General features: G+C 31.4%; 2 protein-coding genes and 1 long non-coding RNA gene across 3 annotated transcripts; all 3 read left to right on the top strand.

Moving 5' to 3' along the window:
* Window positions 1-350: 350 nt before the first annotated feature.
* On the top strand, window positions 351-3,848 carry LOC145331243 (uncharacterized). Its single transcript, XM_080175860.1, has 8 exons — window positions 351-370; window positions 577-648; window positions 1,120-1,152; window positions 1,491-1,560; window positions 1,978-2,063; window positions 2,355-2,441; window positions 3,317-3,367; window positions 3,845-3,848. The coding sequence occupies exons 1-8, from the start codon at window positions 351-353 to the stop codon at window positions 3,846-3,848; spliced, it is 423 nt and encodes a 140-aa protein (XP_080031986.1).
* A 374-nt stretch (window positions 3,849-4,222) lies between these two features.
* On the top strand, window positions 4,223-10,820 carry LOC145331244 (uncharacterized). The gene is made up of 10 exons (XM_080175861.1): window positions 4,223-4,281; window positions 4,990-5,079; window positions 5,532-5,585; window positions 5,989-6,049; window positions 6,960-7,022; window positions 7,425-7,535; window positions 8,144-8,200; window positions 8,782-8,846; window positions 9,894-9,939; window positions 10,719-10,820. The coding sequence occupies exons 2-10, from the start codon at window positions 5,009-5,011 to the stop codon at window positions 10,818-10,820; spliced, it is 630 nt and encodes a 209-aa protein (XP_080031987.1). The 5' UTR covers window positions 4,223-4,281; window positions 4,990-5,008.
* Window positions 10,821-13,488: 2,668 nt separating this feature from the next.
* LOC145332235 (uncharacterized) lies at window positions 13,489-14,373 on the top strand. The gene is made up of 2 exons (XR_013884089.1): window positions 13,489-13,619; window positions 14,078-14,373. It is a non-coding gene; the product is annotated as an uncharacterized LOC145332235 (long non-coding RNA).
* Window positions 14,374-16,408: the final 2,035 nt, after the last annotated feature.

Genomic DNA, 16,408 nt, shown 5'->3' on the forward strand with positions numbered 1-16,408 from the left:
CCCCCCCCCCTGAAATCTGTTGTCAGGGGTAAATTTGGGGGAGTAAATTTTAAATGGGGGGGGGTAATCCCCACTTTACCCCCCCCCCCTTGGATATCTAGGGGCTTGCTTTTCAAGACTTTAATTTACAAATAAAATAGCTTATTGCAACCTAAGTGAGATTTCCTTAAATTGATAGTTTCTGGGGTTTGCGAGATCTTTACGGACAAACAAAATGTCTAATTTCATATATAACAGAATTTACCAGTACGGCTTTGTAATCGATTAATTTCAGCTTGAAACAGTTCGGTACCATTTAGAAAGCATAGCTACTCTAAAATCATCCTTCTATTTATCTGATTTTTGGAACAATGATTTCTATGGCAATAAGGTACACTATTTTAGCGAAGCAATCCTATAATCAAGTTCTTTGCATGAAAATATTCCAAATTTCGCAATTTTCCGAAAATTATATTCAATTTCATTAATTGATATTATGCTTGTTAAGTCTCAAGTGATAATGTTTGTTTGTCCCAATTTTACGGATGTTGTCATTCTTGTTTCATAGCTTTTCATAGTGATCATTTACTTATCAAGTTTAAAGTATCTGTGGCCGCAGGACGAAGAGGGAATAATTTTCCCAGCTACTGGGGATACCTACTCATTCAGGTAATCCGCGACCGTGGATCAACACTTAGCGCATCCGCTCGTCATCTGGGAGGCCTGGTAGGTTCGAATCTCAACCTAACACCGCGTCACAACTAAAGACGTTCAAAAAATTTCTTTCGGCTGCTATGTCAGGTGGGTGACATTAATAGTAGAGTTGGGGGAATGCCTTGGCCAAAAAACAGGCGCGACTCAATACCATGCACAGTTAAAACTTCTCAGACAAATTTCGTGCAATCAAAACGTTGGTTGTCTGTTGGATGTTACTTAACCTTATCCTTGGGTGCTTTACTACCTTTATATGTTGGCAGTTAATCAGGGAGGGAGGAGAAATTGGACATCAAACTTTTTTAACACCGTTATCTTATTGGTTGGCTCAAATACTTTGGGTGCTTTTATTGAATTTTTATTTTAATGTACAAATGAGGTAATTTTGTTTATCACTATATTTATTTATTTTCAATAAATTTTTAGTGTTTGTATGAAGACAAGAGGAAGGGAAAAAAGGTAAATCATCTTTTTATCTTAAGAATTAAAAAAATGACTTTACATACAAACAATTTGCTAACTAGTAGCAAAGCTACTCCTAAACTAAAGTCTATCTGTCTGATTAAGATATTCATTGATTTTTAACATATTTCAAAAAGGAAAAGAAATATCTTAATGCAAAATCGTATTTTCACTTTTCTTTTCTCATCTCAAATGTTAGGACTTGCTGTTCTACTTGTGGATCTAACTTTACTTCTTTCTTCTACTAAAGAACTTTCCTGTAAGCTTACTCAGCCCTAAATTTGTACTATCTGGATTAATCCATGATTAATCTATAAGATTCATAATTTTTTAAGATGTGGAGAATATATGTTTCTAGCACCTAAAGAAGATACAATTGTTGATGTGGACAAGCAAAATCATCAGGTTTTTATCAATCTATTTATCCATCCACAGACCCATCCATTTATAAATCCATCCATCTATTCATTTATTCATCCATCCATAGATCCATCTATTCATAAATCCATCCATCTATTCATTTATTCATCCATCCACAGATCCATCCATTCATAAATCCATCAATATTATTCATTTTTCCATCCATCAATCAATTCATTTCATCAAATAGCCATCCTTTTGTACCTATATCCATCCATCCATGTATCTATCCATTCATCAATTCATACATCAGTCAATATATCATTATCCATCTATCCATATTACAACCCTCATATCCATATACCTTTCTATCTATCCATCCATTTATCCATCAATCTATATATCCATCCATCTACCCATCCATCTATTTATCCATCCATCTATATACCTATCCATTTTTAGGTTATTTTATTGGTTGACTGGATGGAGTATGAGGCAAGGAGTGAGGTCATTGTTATAGTTCCTACCAGCCAAGTCATGATACAAGGGTAAGGCTAAAGATTATTAATAACAAGTTGAATTCATGCGAGTTTTAGTGAATATTGAAGAGTATTTTTATATTACTGCCAAAAAAATTAACACAAAAATTTAAAAATGCAACATCGAAATTACATTTGTGTATATTTCAATAAAACATACAACAGTTAAAAGATATATTGCATAATGTGTAAAACTTAATAATAATATTTTTTGCTAACTAAAAGATATAAATTAAAAATTTTCAATAAGTTGATGCTTGATAAATGTTTTCAGGTTGATTATCCCATCCTTTATTATAGAGCTGATGTTTTGAGTGTTGAACTACTTCATGATCATGGACATAGATCTGATCAACCTTATGTTGGAGAATCTTGCTGGCATAACAGGTAAATTTATAGATGATCAATTCTTTGATCTGACCAATAGGAACACAGAAATTCTTTGATCTGACCAATAGGAACAAAGAAATTCTTTGATCTGACCAATAGGAACGCAGTAATCCTTTAGTATTACTCATAGGAACACAGAAATTCTTTGATCTGACCAATAGGAACTTAAACTCTTCTCTATATGGTGAACTTAACACCAGAAACAAATTACCTAAAATTGGTCCTACGACAAACGCAGGAGTCCCAAACGTCGGAGTGGACAAACGCAGAAGTGGATACTTAATCTAACCTAACCTATTTTAAGCCATTTTTTAGGGTTTTTTTAAATGCCTAACCCCTGTGGGGGGCTTATTTGTTTATTCATATCTTAACCTAACCTAACCTGTATAGAAATACCTAATTAAATTAATATTGTAACACTCCTGCGTTTGTCCACTCCGACGTTTGGGACTCCTGCGTTTGTCCTGGAACCCTAAAATTGTAATCTTACCACCAATCACAAAGTGCCCAAGGAGTCTCAAAGAGCCAGGGATTGCAACTGCTAGTTAATAATAATTTAATGCATCTTAATGAGGAAATTGTTTAACCAAGTTTCTAGAAAAAAAAAGAAGGACTGTCTTTTGGGTATTTTGTAACAAATAATAAAAAGATAGCTTGCTTGCGGCTGAAAAATTTCTTGAAATTTATTGCAAAATAGCTCAATAGCTGCGGATTCTTGACCCATTAGTGACTGTAGATGTGTTTAAATTTCGGTTCTAAGATGCCAAGTTTTAAAATATTACCTTATTCAAAATATACAGACAACTTTCTTGAAAATAAAATTGCGACTGTAGAGTCTTGAATTTTACTAAATATTATTCTTAATCTATCAGGGCAGTTCACAGGTTTGCTGAATCTTTAGATCATCACCCATTGTCAAAAAGGTTGGAATACCTCAACAAAAAAACTGGACATTTTGCAAAATATTCATTCAGAGCCAAAAACTGGTTTTAAATACGTTTCAACTGTGAGATAATATAGATTATTTTAATTTGATATTAGAGTCTTCAATCTTTATCAACTTTAAAATAATTAAGATAAATTCCTTGACTGGATCCTTAATAACACTCGTAAGTGTCTTGATGGGAATTGATATTTAAATGTTAAAGGAAGGAAGGGACTATAGACTTTAAATTATACTGATACCCAGAATATATAAAAATCTTTTCATTTGTAATCTTGTATCATTGTCTAGACTTTTCAACCAATTATTTTAAACTGCAAATTTAGTAAATTTTTTTATTATTATTGGGGATGTACATAAATTTATCATCCATTGTCTTATCCCTACAAAAATAAGCTAACCTCTAGGGTTCTGAGTGATCCAATTACGAGGATTTTTGAAGATTGAATTATTTTAGATAACAAAATGAGGAATTATTATGGATATATAAAAAGATGATATATTAGTTCAAAAATTAATATTTTTTATTGAATACATATAGTATATGAAAAAATAAGTATATTAATACAAAATTATAAAATTTAATATGAAAAATAAGAATAAAGTTGACTTAAGTGTATATTATACTTGGACATGTTAAAAGTATGAGTAACACAGTCAAAAGTCTGTGTTACATCACAAAATCATAAAATGAACATTAATACAAACTTAAAAACGCATTTTTAAGAAGAAAAAAGTGAACATTAATACGGAAACATATACTTTAAATAAAAAAAATACATTACATTTGTGTATGTCTATGCTTTTCAATAATTAATGATATGAACATTTTTTAAAAGATTTATTTTTTAGGGACAAACCAAATGTCGTCGTGATTGCTAATTTCGATATAAGGTAAGGATAAATCTTTATTATTTCTGATAATTTTGTTATTTTATTAATTTTTGTTAAGACATTTAAAATGATATAAAACGTCGATAACTAAAGCAGCTAAATTTATTGAGTCATTTTTGGTGCTTTCAATTCCCTCAAAATGTCTCACGATTAATAAACCCGCCCCCCCCCCCCCTTACTCTATTCTTAAATAAATTGAAAATAATGGGGTAATTTTTTCCTTTGTCCAACCCATGATAGGGACCCCAACCCTGCAGCACATTTACTTACAGTGGCCTGATAACCTAACCTAAATTAATAAACAAACTAAAAAGTCACCCCCCCCCCTTCCTTTTTTAAAATTTATTTAAAAGATAAGGAGAGTGGGTTCTTTTGCGTAACAAGGTACTTTGAGGGAAAACTCAACATTTCGTTATGTCACCTTCAAGCAATGAGTTGCCCATATAACTATCAAAACTAACATAAATTAAGACATTTGATTGGACATATGACATACAGTTACAACTGACAATACTCTAGTTGTAGAGTTACTGTGCTACTAAACATTTTATTTAAGTGGGAGATACGGAAAGTGTCATGTGTGACGTCATAAAGATACGTCTAAATCCATCTCTTTTTAGGGGTTTCCTTTCCCACTTCTCCTATTATCCTTCCTTTTTAGACGTTTTTTTAACGTCACACATGACACTTTCCGTTTCTTCATTTTAGTGAGGAACATAACCAAGTAATGGATCTATTTATTGACTATCTAACCCACCATTCCGGAGTTGATAAGATGTACTATGCTCCACATCCAAGGTTAGACATGTTCTTGTTTTGGTCAAAACAAAGATTATAACATTCATAAAGGCGAAGCTCTTCGATCAGACAGTAAGACAAACGAACTTTAACACTTGTAAAGTGTCAGAACTGAATAAGCTAAATATTTTTTTTGTATATGAATTTGTTGCAAACTTGTTAAATACAGGATTTACTGTTTTAAGGACTTACTTACATTTTTAAGACTTGATTACAGAGATGCCTTTCCTATGATATTCGATACTGTTGTCCTAGGAATCGTTATCACAAATTAAGTTGAATAGGATGATTACTACTTCAAAGAAAAAATTGTTAAATTATCTTGTTTGATTTTAGTGTTGCCTTGCTTACTAAATCGTACCTAAAAATTGAAATCAATAGGACAATTCTAACATACTTGTAAAACTTTATGATGAATGAAACTTTTAAATGACCTTTTTTTTATAAATAAGGGATGGTGTAAAATACTTGATCAACATGCAAAACTGGTGGGAGGAGGCTTTAAGGTAATTATATTTTCCTAATAATTCAAATAGTTGTGAGTTGTCACACTAATACTTTTTATTTTTTAAGTTTTCTGAAAAGGAAAAAAAAGTTAAATGTATGCTTTTTTCTTGGTATAAGTACAACAGACAACTGAATTAATTGGGAAAAAAAATATTACTTCATCTTAGCAGTTTTGGTAGGGGGGGGGGGGGGGGAGGGTCGGAGCGGGACATTCCCAACAAATCAGCTAAAATTTCGAAATACCTCAGTTGTTTTTACAGCTGGCTTTTTAAGATGAACTTGTCTAAAAGGATGGCTTTGGGCTATTTTTATGCTTCTCTTTCAGAATACATAATCCTAAATCAAGGGGCTTAGAAACAAAATTAATTCATTATTAATATTAATTTATTTTTTGCTATTTAGAGATCCGAAAACAATAAATAATGGTTTTCTGTTGTTTATACCTGGACCAGCGAGGCCAAAGGTATTAAATTTTAGCAGGGATCTAAAGTGATAAGTCACTGGTAGATAAATTGATGTACATCCCCAATGATGATACAAAAATTATCCCTTCTGTATCTTACAAATAGTGGTTGAAACGTTTAATAAAATAACCTATATTTAAATTTTAATCTAAAGAATAAAGATTAATCCTTCAAAAAAAACTTAAGTACGGTCATAACACGGAAAGATGCAATAAAAAGTAAAAAATCATGAATATAATACATAATGTACTGTAAAATATATTATTAATAAGCAGTAAATTACAGAGTTGCTTTGCTCTCTCCACATCTAATTTTGATTAAAGAGGATGGCTACAAAAATTTTAAAATTCTGAGGACCTAGTCCACAATCTAAGATTTTAGTCAGTTTGTTTGTCAGTTACTTACTAAATCTGTCTGTCTGTTATGCTTCTTTTTCCTTCCATTTGCTTTGCTGTTCTTGCTTTTATATTTAAAATCTTCGAAACTTATGGATTTTGTTATCCTTTTTTAAAAGTGAAGCTTTTCTATAATTAGGGTATGTTCGTCCGTACGTACGTAAGTAACGATGAGCTCTTATCGTAAATAAAGCATGATAGAATTGTCCTATAAACTTAAAGCTTTGCATAATGATTTCTGTAACAGGTAGGTACGATTTAGAAAGCGTAGCAACTCTATAATCGGTACGAGACGTTCTTGAAAAATAGATTTCTAGATCAGCAAGGTAAGCGAAATTCTCCATAATCAAGTCCAAAATGTTGTATGTCCTTAAACAGTTCTTACATTTAAGTAATTATCATCACATTTATATATAATTTTGTTTAGACTTAAAATCAATATTCTGCTTATTAAGATCTAACACTCTACAAGTTTGTTTTCCTACTTTTATGGATGTTTACATGCTTGTTTTAGGATAAACCAGTGAGATCTAAGTTTCCAAATCTAGTTCAGATGCAGATGGCTAAATTAGGACAGGTACAATTTGATAACAGATGTTGTGTAGGCACTTTATTGTTAGTTGTTCTAAGGGTTGTATATCCTTTTATTAAAGTAGCATGATATCTATCTGTGTGTACCGAAGGACCTCGCCAACTGCAGAACCGATATGTATCTTTACAGTGTAGCTTCTAATAGGTTTCGGGAAGGTTTAAAACTATTTTGCGGGAGGATACCACCCTTCTAAGATAAATCGCCCCTAGGTAACCCCCACAAAAATTTTTTTTTTACTTTTTCCCTTTTAAACTGAAGAATTTAAGTAATTTTGGGTTGACTTCCCCCTCTCCCACAGAGTGTAGCCTCTTTATGTCACTTTGTTGACATATTTTAATAATTTTGTGCTTCGCTACTTATGGATGTTATCATCCTTTTTTATTCCAGGCTAACGGAGTAGGAAAAAGTCCTTATAAAACAGACAAATCTATGTTCAACCTGCATACAGCTCTAGTTCAGGAAATATCTTTATACAGTTTTAAAGAAACTACGGAAAGTGTCATGTGTGACGTCATAAAAATACGCATATTATCCATCTCTTGTTTAGGGGTTTCTTTTCCCACTTCTCTTCGATCATCTTTCCCTTTCAGACGTATTTTCACACATGACACATTCTGCTGTCCTGTTTTTAATCCTTTTACTAGCGAAGCTACCCTTAATTAATGAATGTACATCCGTCTGTTTATTAATACGTTGATCTATCCCGTTCCCTTCTTCATAAGGGTGTCTAATCTTACAAAACTTAGCCACCCACTTTCAATTTAATAGCATTTGACCCATTGTTTCTATAAAACGATTTAGGTTAGATTTAAAGAATAATCTGTTCTTTGCAGGAATGATCTTTGTGGTACTAAAAACTTAACAAACCAAATAAATCACAAAACAAGAATAACAAAATTCATGAAAAAAAAAGAGAAAGAAAAGGAAAAAGAAGGACTGACAGAAGACTTTCATAAAATAATAATTACATTTCATTTGATGGACCAACAGACAAAATTGTATAATGAATGCTCTTTTGAAAGTATTATCTTTTAAAAAAAATAGTAACCTTAGGTAATCTTAAATAGCAGCCGAAAAAATGAAAATTAATTGTATGAATGATACAGAAAAGATTTGCTGTGGCTAAATTTCCCTACACAGATATTTCTACTCTTCCACCTGAGGTATGAAGATAGATAGATAGATGAAGGTTAGATGAATAGATTAATAGATATATAGATGTACTATTAGATGAAACAGTTGATTGATTAATAGATCAATAAGTAGATAGATGAATTAATTGATAGATATGGAAATAGATTAGTAGATAGATTGATAGATATGTCGAGAAATAGGTAAATATATGTATCCATAGATATACTGAGAAACATTAAGATATATAAATTAATAAGCAGTTAGATAAATAGATAGATAGAGAAATAGGCAGGTAGATAGATTAATAGAGAAATAGATAGATAGATAGAAAACTACGCAGGTAGATAGATTAATAGAGAAATAGATAGTTATATAGATAGTGAAAGAGGTAATAGATAGATAAATAGGTAGATAAATATTAAAAAAAGAGCTCTGGTTTGATAAACATAAAAAACGAGGATGATAATCTACAAATAGAAAAGAATAAAAATAAATAAGCAAAGAACAAACAAACAAAACAAAAGCTCTTGATTAGATCAATATTTCTGTAATATTTAGTCTGGCAGTCAAACTTTATTCGTGAAAAATAATACTAAAATTTTTATTTTAGTTGCCCTATACAACTGTTCATAGCTCAATAGTATGTATTCCACAAGAAACTAAAGAATTAGTCAGGTAAAATAAACTGTTAAACAGTAAGTAAGGTAACAATTACCTACTCCAAAGTAGGGAGGGATGGGACATTGGGCTGTTAATTACAAAACAAAAGTTTTAAAATCACGAGACGGATAGATTTTTTCGTTAATTTATGCATGTTAGAATTTTCCTATCGATTTCAAACTTTGCATGGTGATTCCTGTGGTAGTTAGGTACGATTTAGAAAGCGTAGCAACTCTATAACCATTACCAGAATGTCCGTACGTCCATTTTAAACATGTTGATTTTTTACTTTTTTAACAACAAATTTTTATGTTATCTAATTATCCGATTGTTCTGATTTTTGGTATACAACAAAGTACAATGTTATAAGCAAAGCAACTCTATGATCAAGTCCTAAAAATGGAAGTATGTCCATTAACATTATCCTGTATCAAGAAGTTTTTTAGCGAATTTACTCACAATTTTGCTTTACTCTTATTCATTTATATTCTGATTATTCAGTTCTGACACTATACAAGTGCTAATGTCCATTTGTCCTACCGTTTCAGTGCTTCGCTTTTATGAATGTTGTCATCCTTGTTTTCTCAGTAAGTTGAGTGTCAAAATCATTGGGGATATACATCAATTTAATGTCCATAGTCTTATCCCATATGACTTCAAAGATAATAAGAAAACATTTCATGCAAGCGAAAAATACATCAAATGTTACTTTTAAATCAAACCTACACAAAATCATAGGAATTAGATTACAATTACTTTATCTTATTTACAAGATACCTGTTTTCAATTCGGGGTTATCCTTATATAAAAGGATGTGTGTCTGTCTTCACCGAAGGATCTCACTAACCGCTGAACCAATATGGTTCTCATTTACAAATTAGATTCTAATGGAAGGACCTGGGAAGGTTTTTAAATATTTTAGGCGAGAGACCACCACCATCCCAAGAGAAATCGCCCTAGAAAAAAATGACCAACCCAACAAAATAAAAAAAAAATATAAAAAAACTACAATCCATTGTCATATCCCTTAATATTTAGAATTTACTGACATTATTTTTACAGGCTGATTCAAAGAGCAGAACCTTTGACAGTTCCAGTAAATTTACAGGTAAAGAATTTAATATTTTCAAAAAAAGAAAAAACATATTATTACTTGGATGTTACACCAGATTTTAATGTTCTATAATAAAGTGATACTCGCAGCGGGCTAAAATAACGATACCCAATTTAATTCATCCCCTCTCCTCCAAATAGAAATCAACGAACTGACCAATAAATTAGCTCCTTGTTAGCAACCTAACTTTACGACAATTTTGTCCCCTGTCATAATATCCGCGTATATTCTATATCCATTCAAAAAAGAATATACATACACCCCGAATAAAAAATATCACACAATGATAATTTGATATATCTTAATTAAATGATTTTCTTAATTTTTTGTTGTAATCGATCAACACAAAATAAATATATACGATATTTTATAAAATGCGTTTAAAGTGTTTTTTAACGTTACTTATTTCCTGGAAAATAAAACTAAGGGTGCTTTTTACACTTTACCCATAACCCCTCCACTTATTTTTAGCCCCAATGGGACTAAATATGATTAGGAAATAATATAATCAAAGCACTAATAATTGACCTGATATTTTAATCAGAAGAATAATGATTTGCCACCATTTTTTTACCATTTAAATATAATCATTATTAGGGAAAATATATATTTGTTCAGCATTATCGTTGGTGCTCATCATTTTGATATAATTGTTAACAACAAAGAAAATAATGCAAATAAGAGAAAATTGGGGATAAAATATGTAATATTTCTTTGAATTAAATATCTCTTACTTCTCAAAAACAACCTTGGACAAATTTATTTAATTTTAGAAAAATTTGTGCGACACAGCGGAAGGGAAAAGGTTTTTGAAGGCTCTGGATAAGCTTCCAAAAAATGGTAAATACCAGGTAGATATAAAGGTACCTACCTAGCCTGTGACCCTAGCTCATCACGTAGCGCACTCGCTCGTCGTCGGCGAGGTCATAGGTTCTAATCTCGACTAAACACACCGCGTCCTAACTAAAGATGTTAAAAATGGTTCCTACTGAACCTATGTTAGGTTCGCGAAATTAATAGTTAGAGTAGAGGAGATGCCTTGGCCCAAAACAGGCGTAACTCATTACCATGCACATTTAGGACTTCTCAGACAAAGGTCGTGAAATCAAAGGGTTGGCTGCCTGATGGGTGGTACTTAACCTAATACCCCGGGTGTTTGGACAGAAAAGGAGACATTTGGCTCTCCTTGGTTATCCTGGGTTGTTGGACCATGGCATTTAAATGTCATGGACAGCATCTCCGCCCGTAAGAGATAACTGGCGAGGTAATGGTACCTACCTGGCAATTAACCTCCTACGGGAGAGCCTGCTGTCCATGACACTTTAACGTCAGGTCCAGCAACCAAATATAACTAAGGGGAGCCAAATATATTCTTTTCTGTCCAAATATTTCCGGATATTAGGTTAAGCAACACCCTACAGACAACCAACTCTTTGATTGCACGACCTTTGTCTGGAAGTCCTAACTGTGCAGAGTAATGAGTTGCGCCTGTTTTGGGCCAAGGCATTCTCCCTGCTCTGTCCATAAGACACATTACAAACTTTCCCGATTTTGTATTACTTTTGAGGAACATGATTCCAGTTACGTCATATTTTTCTTTCCCGAAAAAGGGAAGGGGGAAAGAAAAAAAAGGGAAGGGGGGAAGAAAAAAGAGATGGGAGAAAAGGGGGTTTTCCCATCTCTTTTGAAGAGATTTTCTTCCCCCCTTCCCTTTTTCGGGAAAGAAAAATATGACGTAACTGGAATCATGTTCCTCAAAAGTAATACAAAATCGGGAAAGTTTGTAATGTGTCTGTCCATAGATGTCTCGCATCTGTAATAGCAGAAGTAGGTGCCATTTTTAAAGTCTTTTGTTATAAATTCTAAGGTTTAAAAAACAATCAGCAGTTGCTTAATAAAATTTATGCAGCCTGTATTTGGCTTTCCAAAATACCAGCAGCAAAGTAAGGCTACAAAAGACTTCAAATTTTTTTTTGCCAATTAGCTATATATTAACTTAATTAATGCATGAATGGTAGAAATTTTTGTATTTAAACTGGTTTAATACATTATTGTAGCAAAGCAACTCTATAATATGTTTAACTTTCTTTAATTTTACTTTTTAATTTTTAAAGAATTTGACACAAGCTAATGATATTAATCGATATATATGTATTTTATAGCACATTCTAAATTTTGATTTCTTAAAAAAAATAATGCCTAAAATAATTAGAAATTATTATCTTTTTATTATTTTAGAATTAATTGACATAACCGGTGAGAAAATGCATGTTATTGTCATTGTGAAAAAAACTTTTATATTTCTAATATCATATGTATAACTTTTGGAAGCATAATTACTCTATAGTTAAGGATACGGTCGTCCGGTAGTAAAATGATTAATTGCTCAGTCTATATATTTTGTAAAGAAAATCTAAGCATAAAGTAAGATCATTCTTCAGATTGTCTATTTATAAAATAGCTTCGTGTTTCCCGTTGTTACATATTAATAAGTGTAATTTTTCTTACTGAACAAATTATTGTCTTTGTTGCAATAAAAAAATTAGAGTATTTTAAAATGAACATCAATCAGCATGTTAAAATGAAATTTAAATAAAAAATAACCTTTTAAATATCTGATAATAAGGAAGATTAGTAATCAAAATAAACAATAAACAATTGTTTCCTAAGAAAGAGAGTAATGGAGAAAATAAAAATGCATTGTTCATATGTAAAACACAAAAAATAAAACCAGGACAACTAATACCGACAGACAGACATTTTCAAACAGTTACAACAGAGTATCTTCGCTACTAAAACTAAAAAGTTTGACATTTTGAAACATACATATTACAAAATGAATTTAATTGTTTGTTTAACATAATATAAAATTTGGTACATATAGACTTAATGTATAATTGAATTGAAATGATTTAAGACTTCATTTCATAACAAATTAAAGATACTTGGGGGAATCTCGTAATCTGGGTGTAAAGAAAAACACTGATAGACTGGCTCATTACTCATTTACCTTTAAATTACGAGACAGCTGCAAGAATTAACCCCCCCCTCCTCTGGTAATTCGGTACAGTATCATTTCATTATAATTTTATTTCCTATGATTACAGTGCCTAACATATAATTTGAACTTTCTATATTTATTTTATATACATAATAGGTTAGGTTAGATTGGGTAAACGGTAGCCCCGCAGTGGTAGGACACCGTAATTATGAAATAAAATATATGAAAAAAATACATTAACTGAGACTGAATTTTACTCCTATAAAATATATTTTATATGTTAAGGAGAAGACTCGCCAGCGGAGAAAAAGTTGGAAGACTTCTTTGAAAAAGTAGGTATTAGTTGCATTCTGAGAAAATGCTTTTTTTTGATAGAGTTGAATTTCATCGGTTTTGTGCTTTGCGACATCCTTTGTTTCAGACCCCAACCATTAAGCAAATCTTTATGAAAATTTCAGCCGTCTATCTTGAATAGTAGTCGAGAAAATCATGTTCCCTCCAAAACGTTTCAGAGGGACATTTCAAATTTTAGAGTAGCTTCGCTACTAAAAATTGTTACTAAAGCTTTAATTGATCTAAACTTATATTTTTTTAGGGTAATCTGCAAGGAGAGGTTCATATGGTAAGAGTCACCTGGAGTGGTTCTGGTACCTGGGCTCCCAAAAATCAAGAGGTAATTCATCAATTATCTAATATTGAAGAGGCTGCTATCCATGACACTCTAACTTCAGGTCCAAAAACTTAGGATAAATAAGTGGAGCCAAATCTTTCGTTTTTAAACAAATGGGGTATTGGGTTAATTAACGCCCATCACACAACCTACTCTTTGATTGCACAGCCTTTGCCTGGAAGTCCTGACTGTGCATGGTAATGAGTTGTGCCTGTTTTGGGTAAAGGCATTCACCCTACTCTAAGCTGACATAGCAGTAGTAGGAAACATTTTAACGTTTATAACCTATCTAATATATCCTTAACAATTAAACATTTAAAGATTGAAAATAAAAAAAAATAATTAAAATCTCTTAAACAACTAAAACCTTAAAATAATTAACTTTTGAAGTATGTGAGAGAAAAAATAGTTTCATGAGTTCATATTCTTTCAAAGAATAACCAAAATGAATTTTATTTTAGGTAACATTCACAATGTCTGATCCAAACTCCTTTGAATTTGTGTGCAAGCTGAACAAGAATGAGCTTAGTCCATCCCAGAATACAGCAGAGGGTGACTGCAGTGAACAATTTAGAATCAAAGTTTAAAGCCACTTGAATATTTTGATATAAATGTTTTTTATTATTTTGTTCAGCATTTGTAGATTATGAATGTATTATTAGAATTTTTATTATGAAAGTTTTATTTCTGTATAACAAATAATTATGCACTTAAAAAAAATACATTTAAATATTAATAAATAATGCTTTTCCAATAAGGACATTATCACATTATTCTTCTATTAATATATATAATAATAAAATAGTTTTAATTTTATATTTTCAGGTATCCATTTAGCTTGTATGACAACATCTTTTCGTAATTCATAATAAAGACCTAAAAATGTCAGCGCGCCTTAGATAGAATACTGTATTTATAATAAAATTAATATTCTGCTTGTTCTACAAGTATTAGGTTAGGCTTTTTGTTATATTTTATGTAGAGCTTTTGTAGGATAAGGTCTTTTTAGGATTAGGCCTTTTGTAGGATTAGGTCTTATGTATTTTAGGTCTTTTTAAGGATTATACCTTTTATAGGATTAGGTCTTTTGTAGCAACGAACCCTAATCTTATTCATATAGTTTTTTTTTTTAAATTTTACCTTAGCTCTTTATCTGCCCTGGGGATGTACAGTACATCAATTCATTAACCACTGTCTTATCCATTTAGATCCCTGTGTTCTATTCCTTTCCAATTTCACAGGTTGAACTGTTTTCATTTTTATTATTGAACTCGGACCAACAACAACTATACTGTAATAATAAAAAGTGAATCTAAATTGAGGGTTATTTTGGACAAAGCATGTCATTAGAAAAACTTTTTTTGCAGTTAATACTGTCTAATAAAAAATAATTAGATCTGATATAATAGAGTTTCTATGCTTTTTTTCAATGTATCTATCTTAAGTTTTTAAAAATTTATATTATCCCCCCCCCCCCTTAAATGTGGGGTTTTACCCCTCCACCCATTTAAAAACAAGCTTGGATGTCCTTGTCTGGAGTAACCAATTTTAGGCAATTATCCTGAAATTTCTTAAACAAGTTTAAAACTAAGGTTCAAAGAGGAAAAATTAAATATTCTATACCTACTTATATATATAGATATTCTCTTTGTAATACTACCAGCAACCTCTATCAACTAAGTTTATTTTCTTAAATTATTCATATTGTCCAAACATACCAACACCCTTTAAAACTAATGTTTGAAGAAGGGAAATATTATCTTGGTGATACTATTTACAACCTTTATCTAAAGGGTGAGCAAAAAAAAATGTGTAGATTTTTAAAATTCAAATTGCGTGGCTTGTGTTAATAGTAGAAAATTGTTACGCATACCATTAGAACCGATAAGAAGTTTTTTTTTGGAAATATAAGAATGATTCCTCTGCTACGTATAGTTAGGGAGCTACGTATTAAAATGTCCCAACTGACTTAGAACTTGACATGCTAGTATATAGGTGCTACAAATAATCTAGGAGCTAGGTGGTAAAATGTCCCAAAATTTACTCGCAAGTCAAGTTTTAGGTCAGTTGGGACATTTTAACATGTAGCTCCCTAACTAAACGTAGCAGAGGAATTATTCTTATAATTCCAAAAATTAGACTTCTTATCGGTTCTAATGGTATGCGTAAAACTTTTCTACTATTAACACAAGCCGCGCAATTTGAATTTTAAAAATCTACGCATTTTTTTTTGCTTACCCTTTACCAAGTAGTATTGTCCTGAATTGTTTCTACTGTCCCAACATATCAACACCCTCTAAAACTAAGGTTTGAAGAGGGGAATATTCTCTTAGTGCTACTACCTGTAACCTCTATATACCAATTAGTATTGTCCTGAATTGTTTATATTGCCCCAACATATCAACACCCTCTAAAACTCAGGTTTGAAGAGGGGAATATTCTCTTAGTCATACTTCTTACAACCTCTATCTACCAAGTAGTATTTCCCTAAATTATTTATATTGTCCCAACATATCAACACCCTCTAAAACTCAGGTTTGAAGAGGGGAATATTCTACACAGCCACTATCTACTACAACAGTCTGTGTTAATCTTGCCTTCAAACCTCAACTTGCACGCAACAACTTTTAACAAAGATTTGCAAGGTTTTCATTTCTTTTGCAGTGACGTCATTTGCAAAAATTTTGCGGATTTTTAATTATTGGTGTATTAACTTGTTTAGTGATAATAGTTTTATTATAAATTGTTCAGTAAATAACACAAAAAATAATAGTAAGATATTTTTAAAAATA

The sequence above is a fragment of the Acartia tonsa genome, chromosome 11, assembly GCF_053477335.1.
Source record: "Acartia tonsa isolate MP-2025a chromosome 11, ASM5347733v1, whole genome shotgun sequence".
In the NCBI taxonomy this organism is placed as follows: domain Eukaryota; kingdom Metazoa; phylum Arthropoda; class Copepoda; order Calanoida; family Acartiidae; genus Acartia; species Acartia tonsa.

What these genes read in the sequence shown, in the direction of transcription:
- LOC145331243 (XM_080175860.1), top strand. Translation starts at nt 351, where the DNA reads ATGATTTCTATGGCAATAAG. An exon ending in AGCCAAGTCATGATACAAGG is followed by an intron (nt 2,064 to 2,354) that starts GTAAGGCTAAAG and finishes CCTTTATTATAG; the next exon opens with AGCTGATGTTTTGAGTGTTG. An exon ending in GAATCTTGCTGGCATAACAG is followed by an intron (nt 2,442 to 3,316) that starts GTAAATTTATAG and finishes TTAATCTATCAG; the next exon opens with GGCAGTTCACAGGTTTGCTG.
- LOC145331244 (XM_080175861.1), top strand. Translation starts at nt 5,009, where the DNA reads ATGGATCTATTTATTGACTATCTAACCCACCATTCCGGAGTTGATAAG. An exon ending in TACTATGCTCCACATCCAAG is followed by an intron (nt 5,080 to 5,531) that starts GTTAGACATGTT and finishes TTTATAAATAAG; the next exon opens with GGATGGTGTAAAATACTTGA. An exon ending in TGGTGGGAGGAGGCTTTAAG is followed by an intron (nt 5,586 to 5,988) that starts GTAATTATATTT and finishes TTTGCTATTTAG; the next exon opens with AGATCCGAAAACAATAAATA.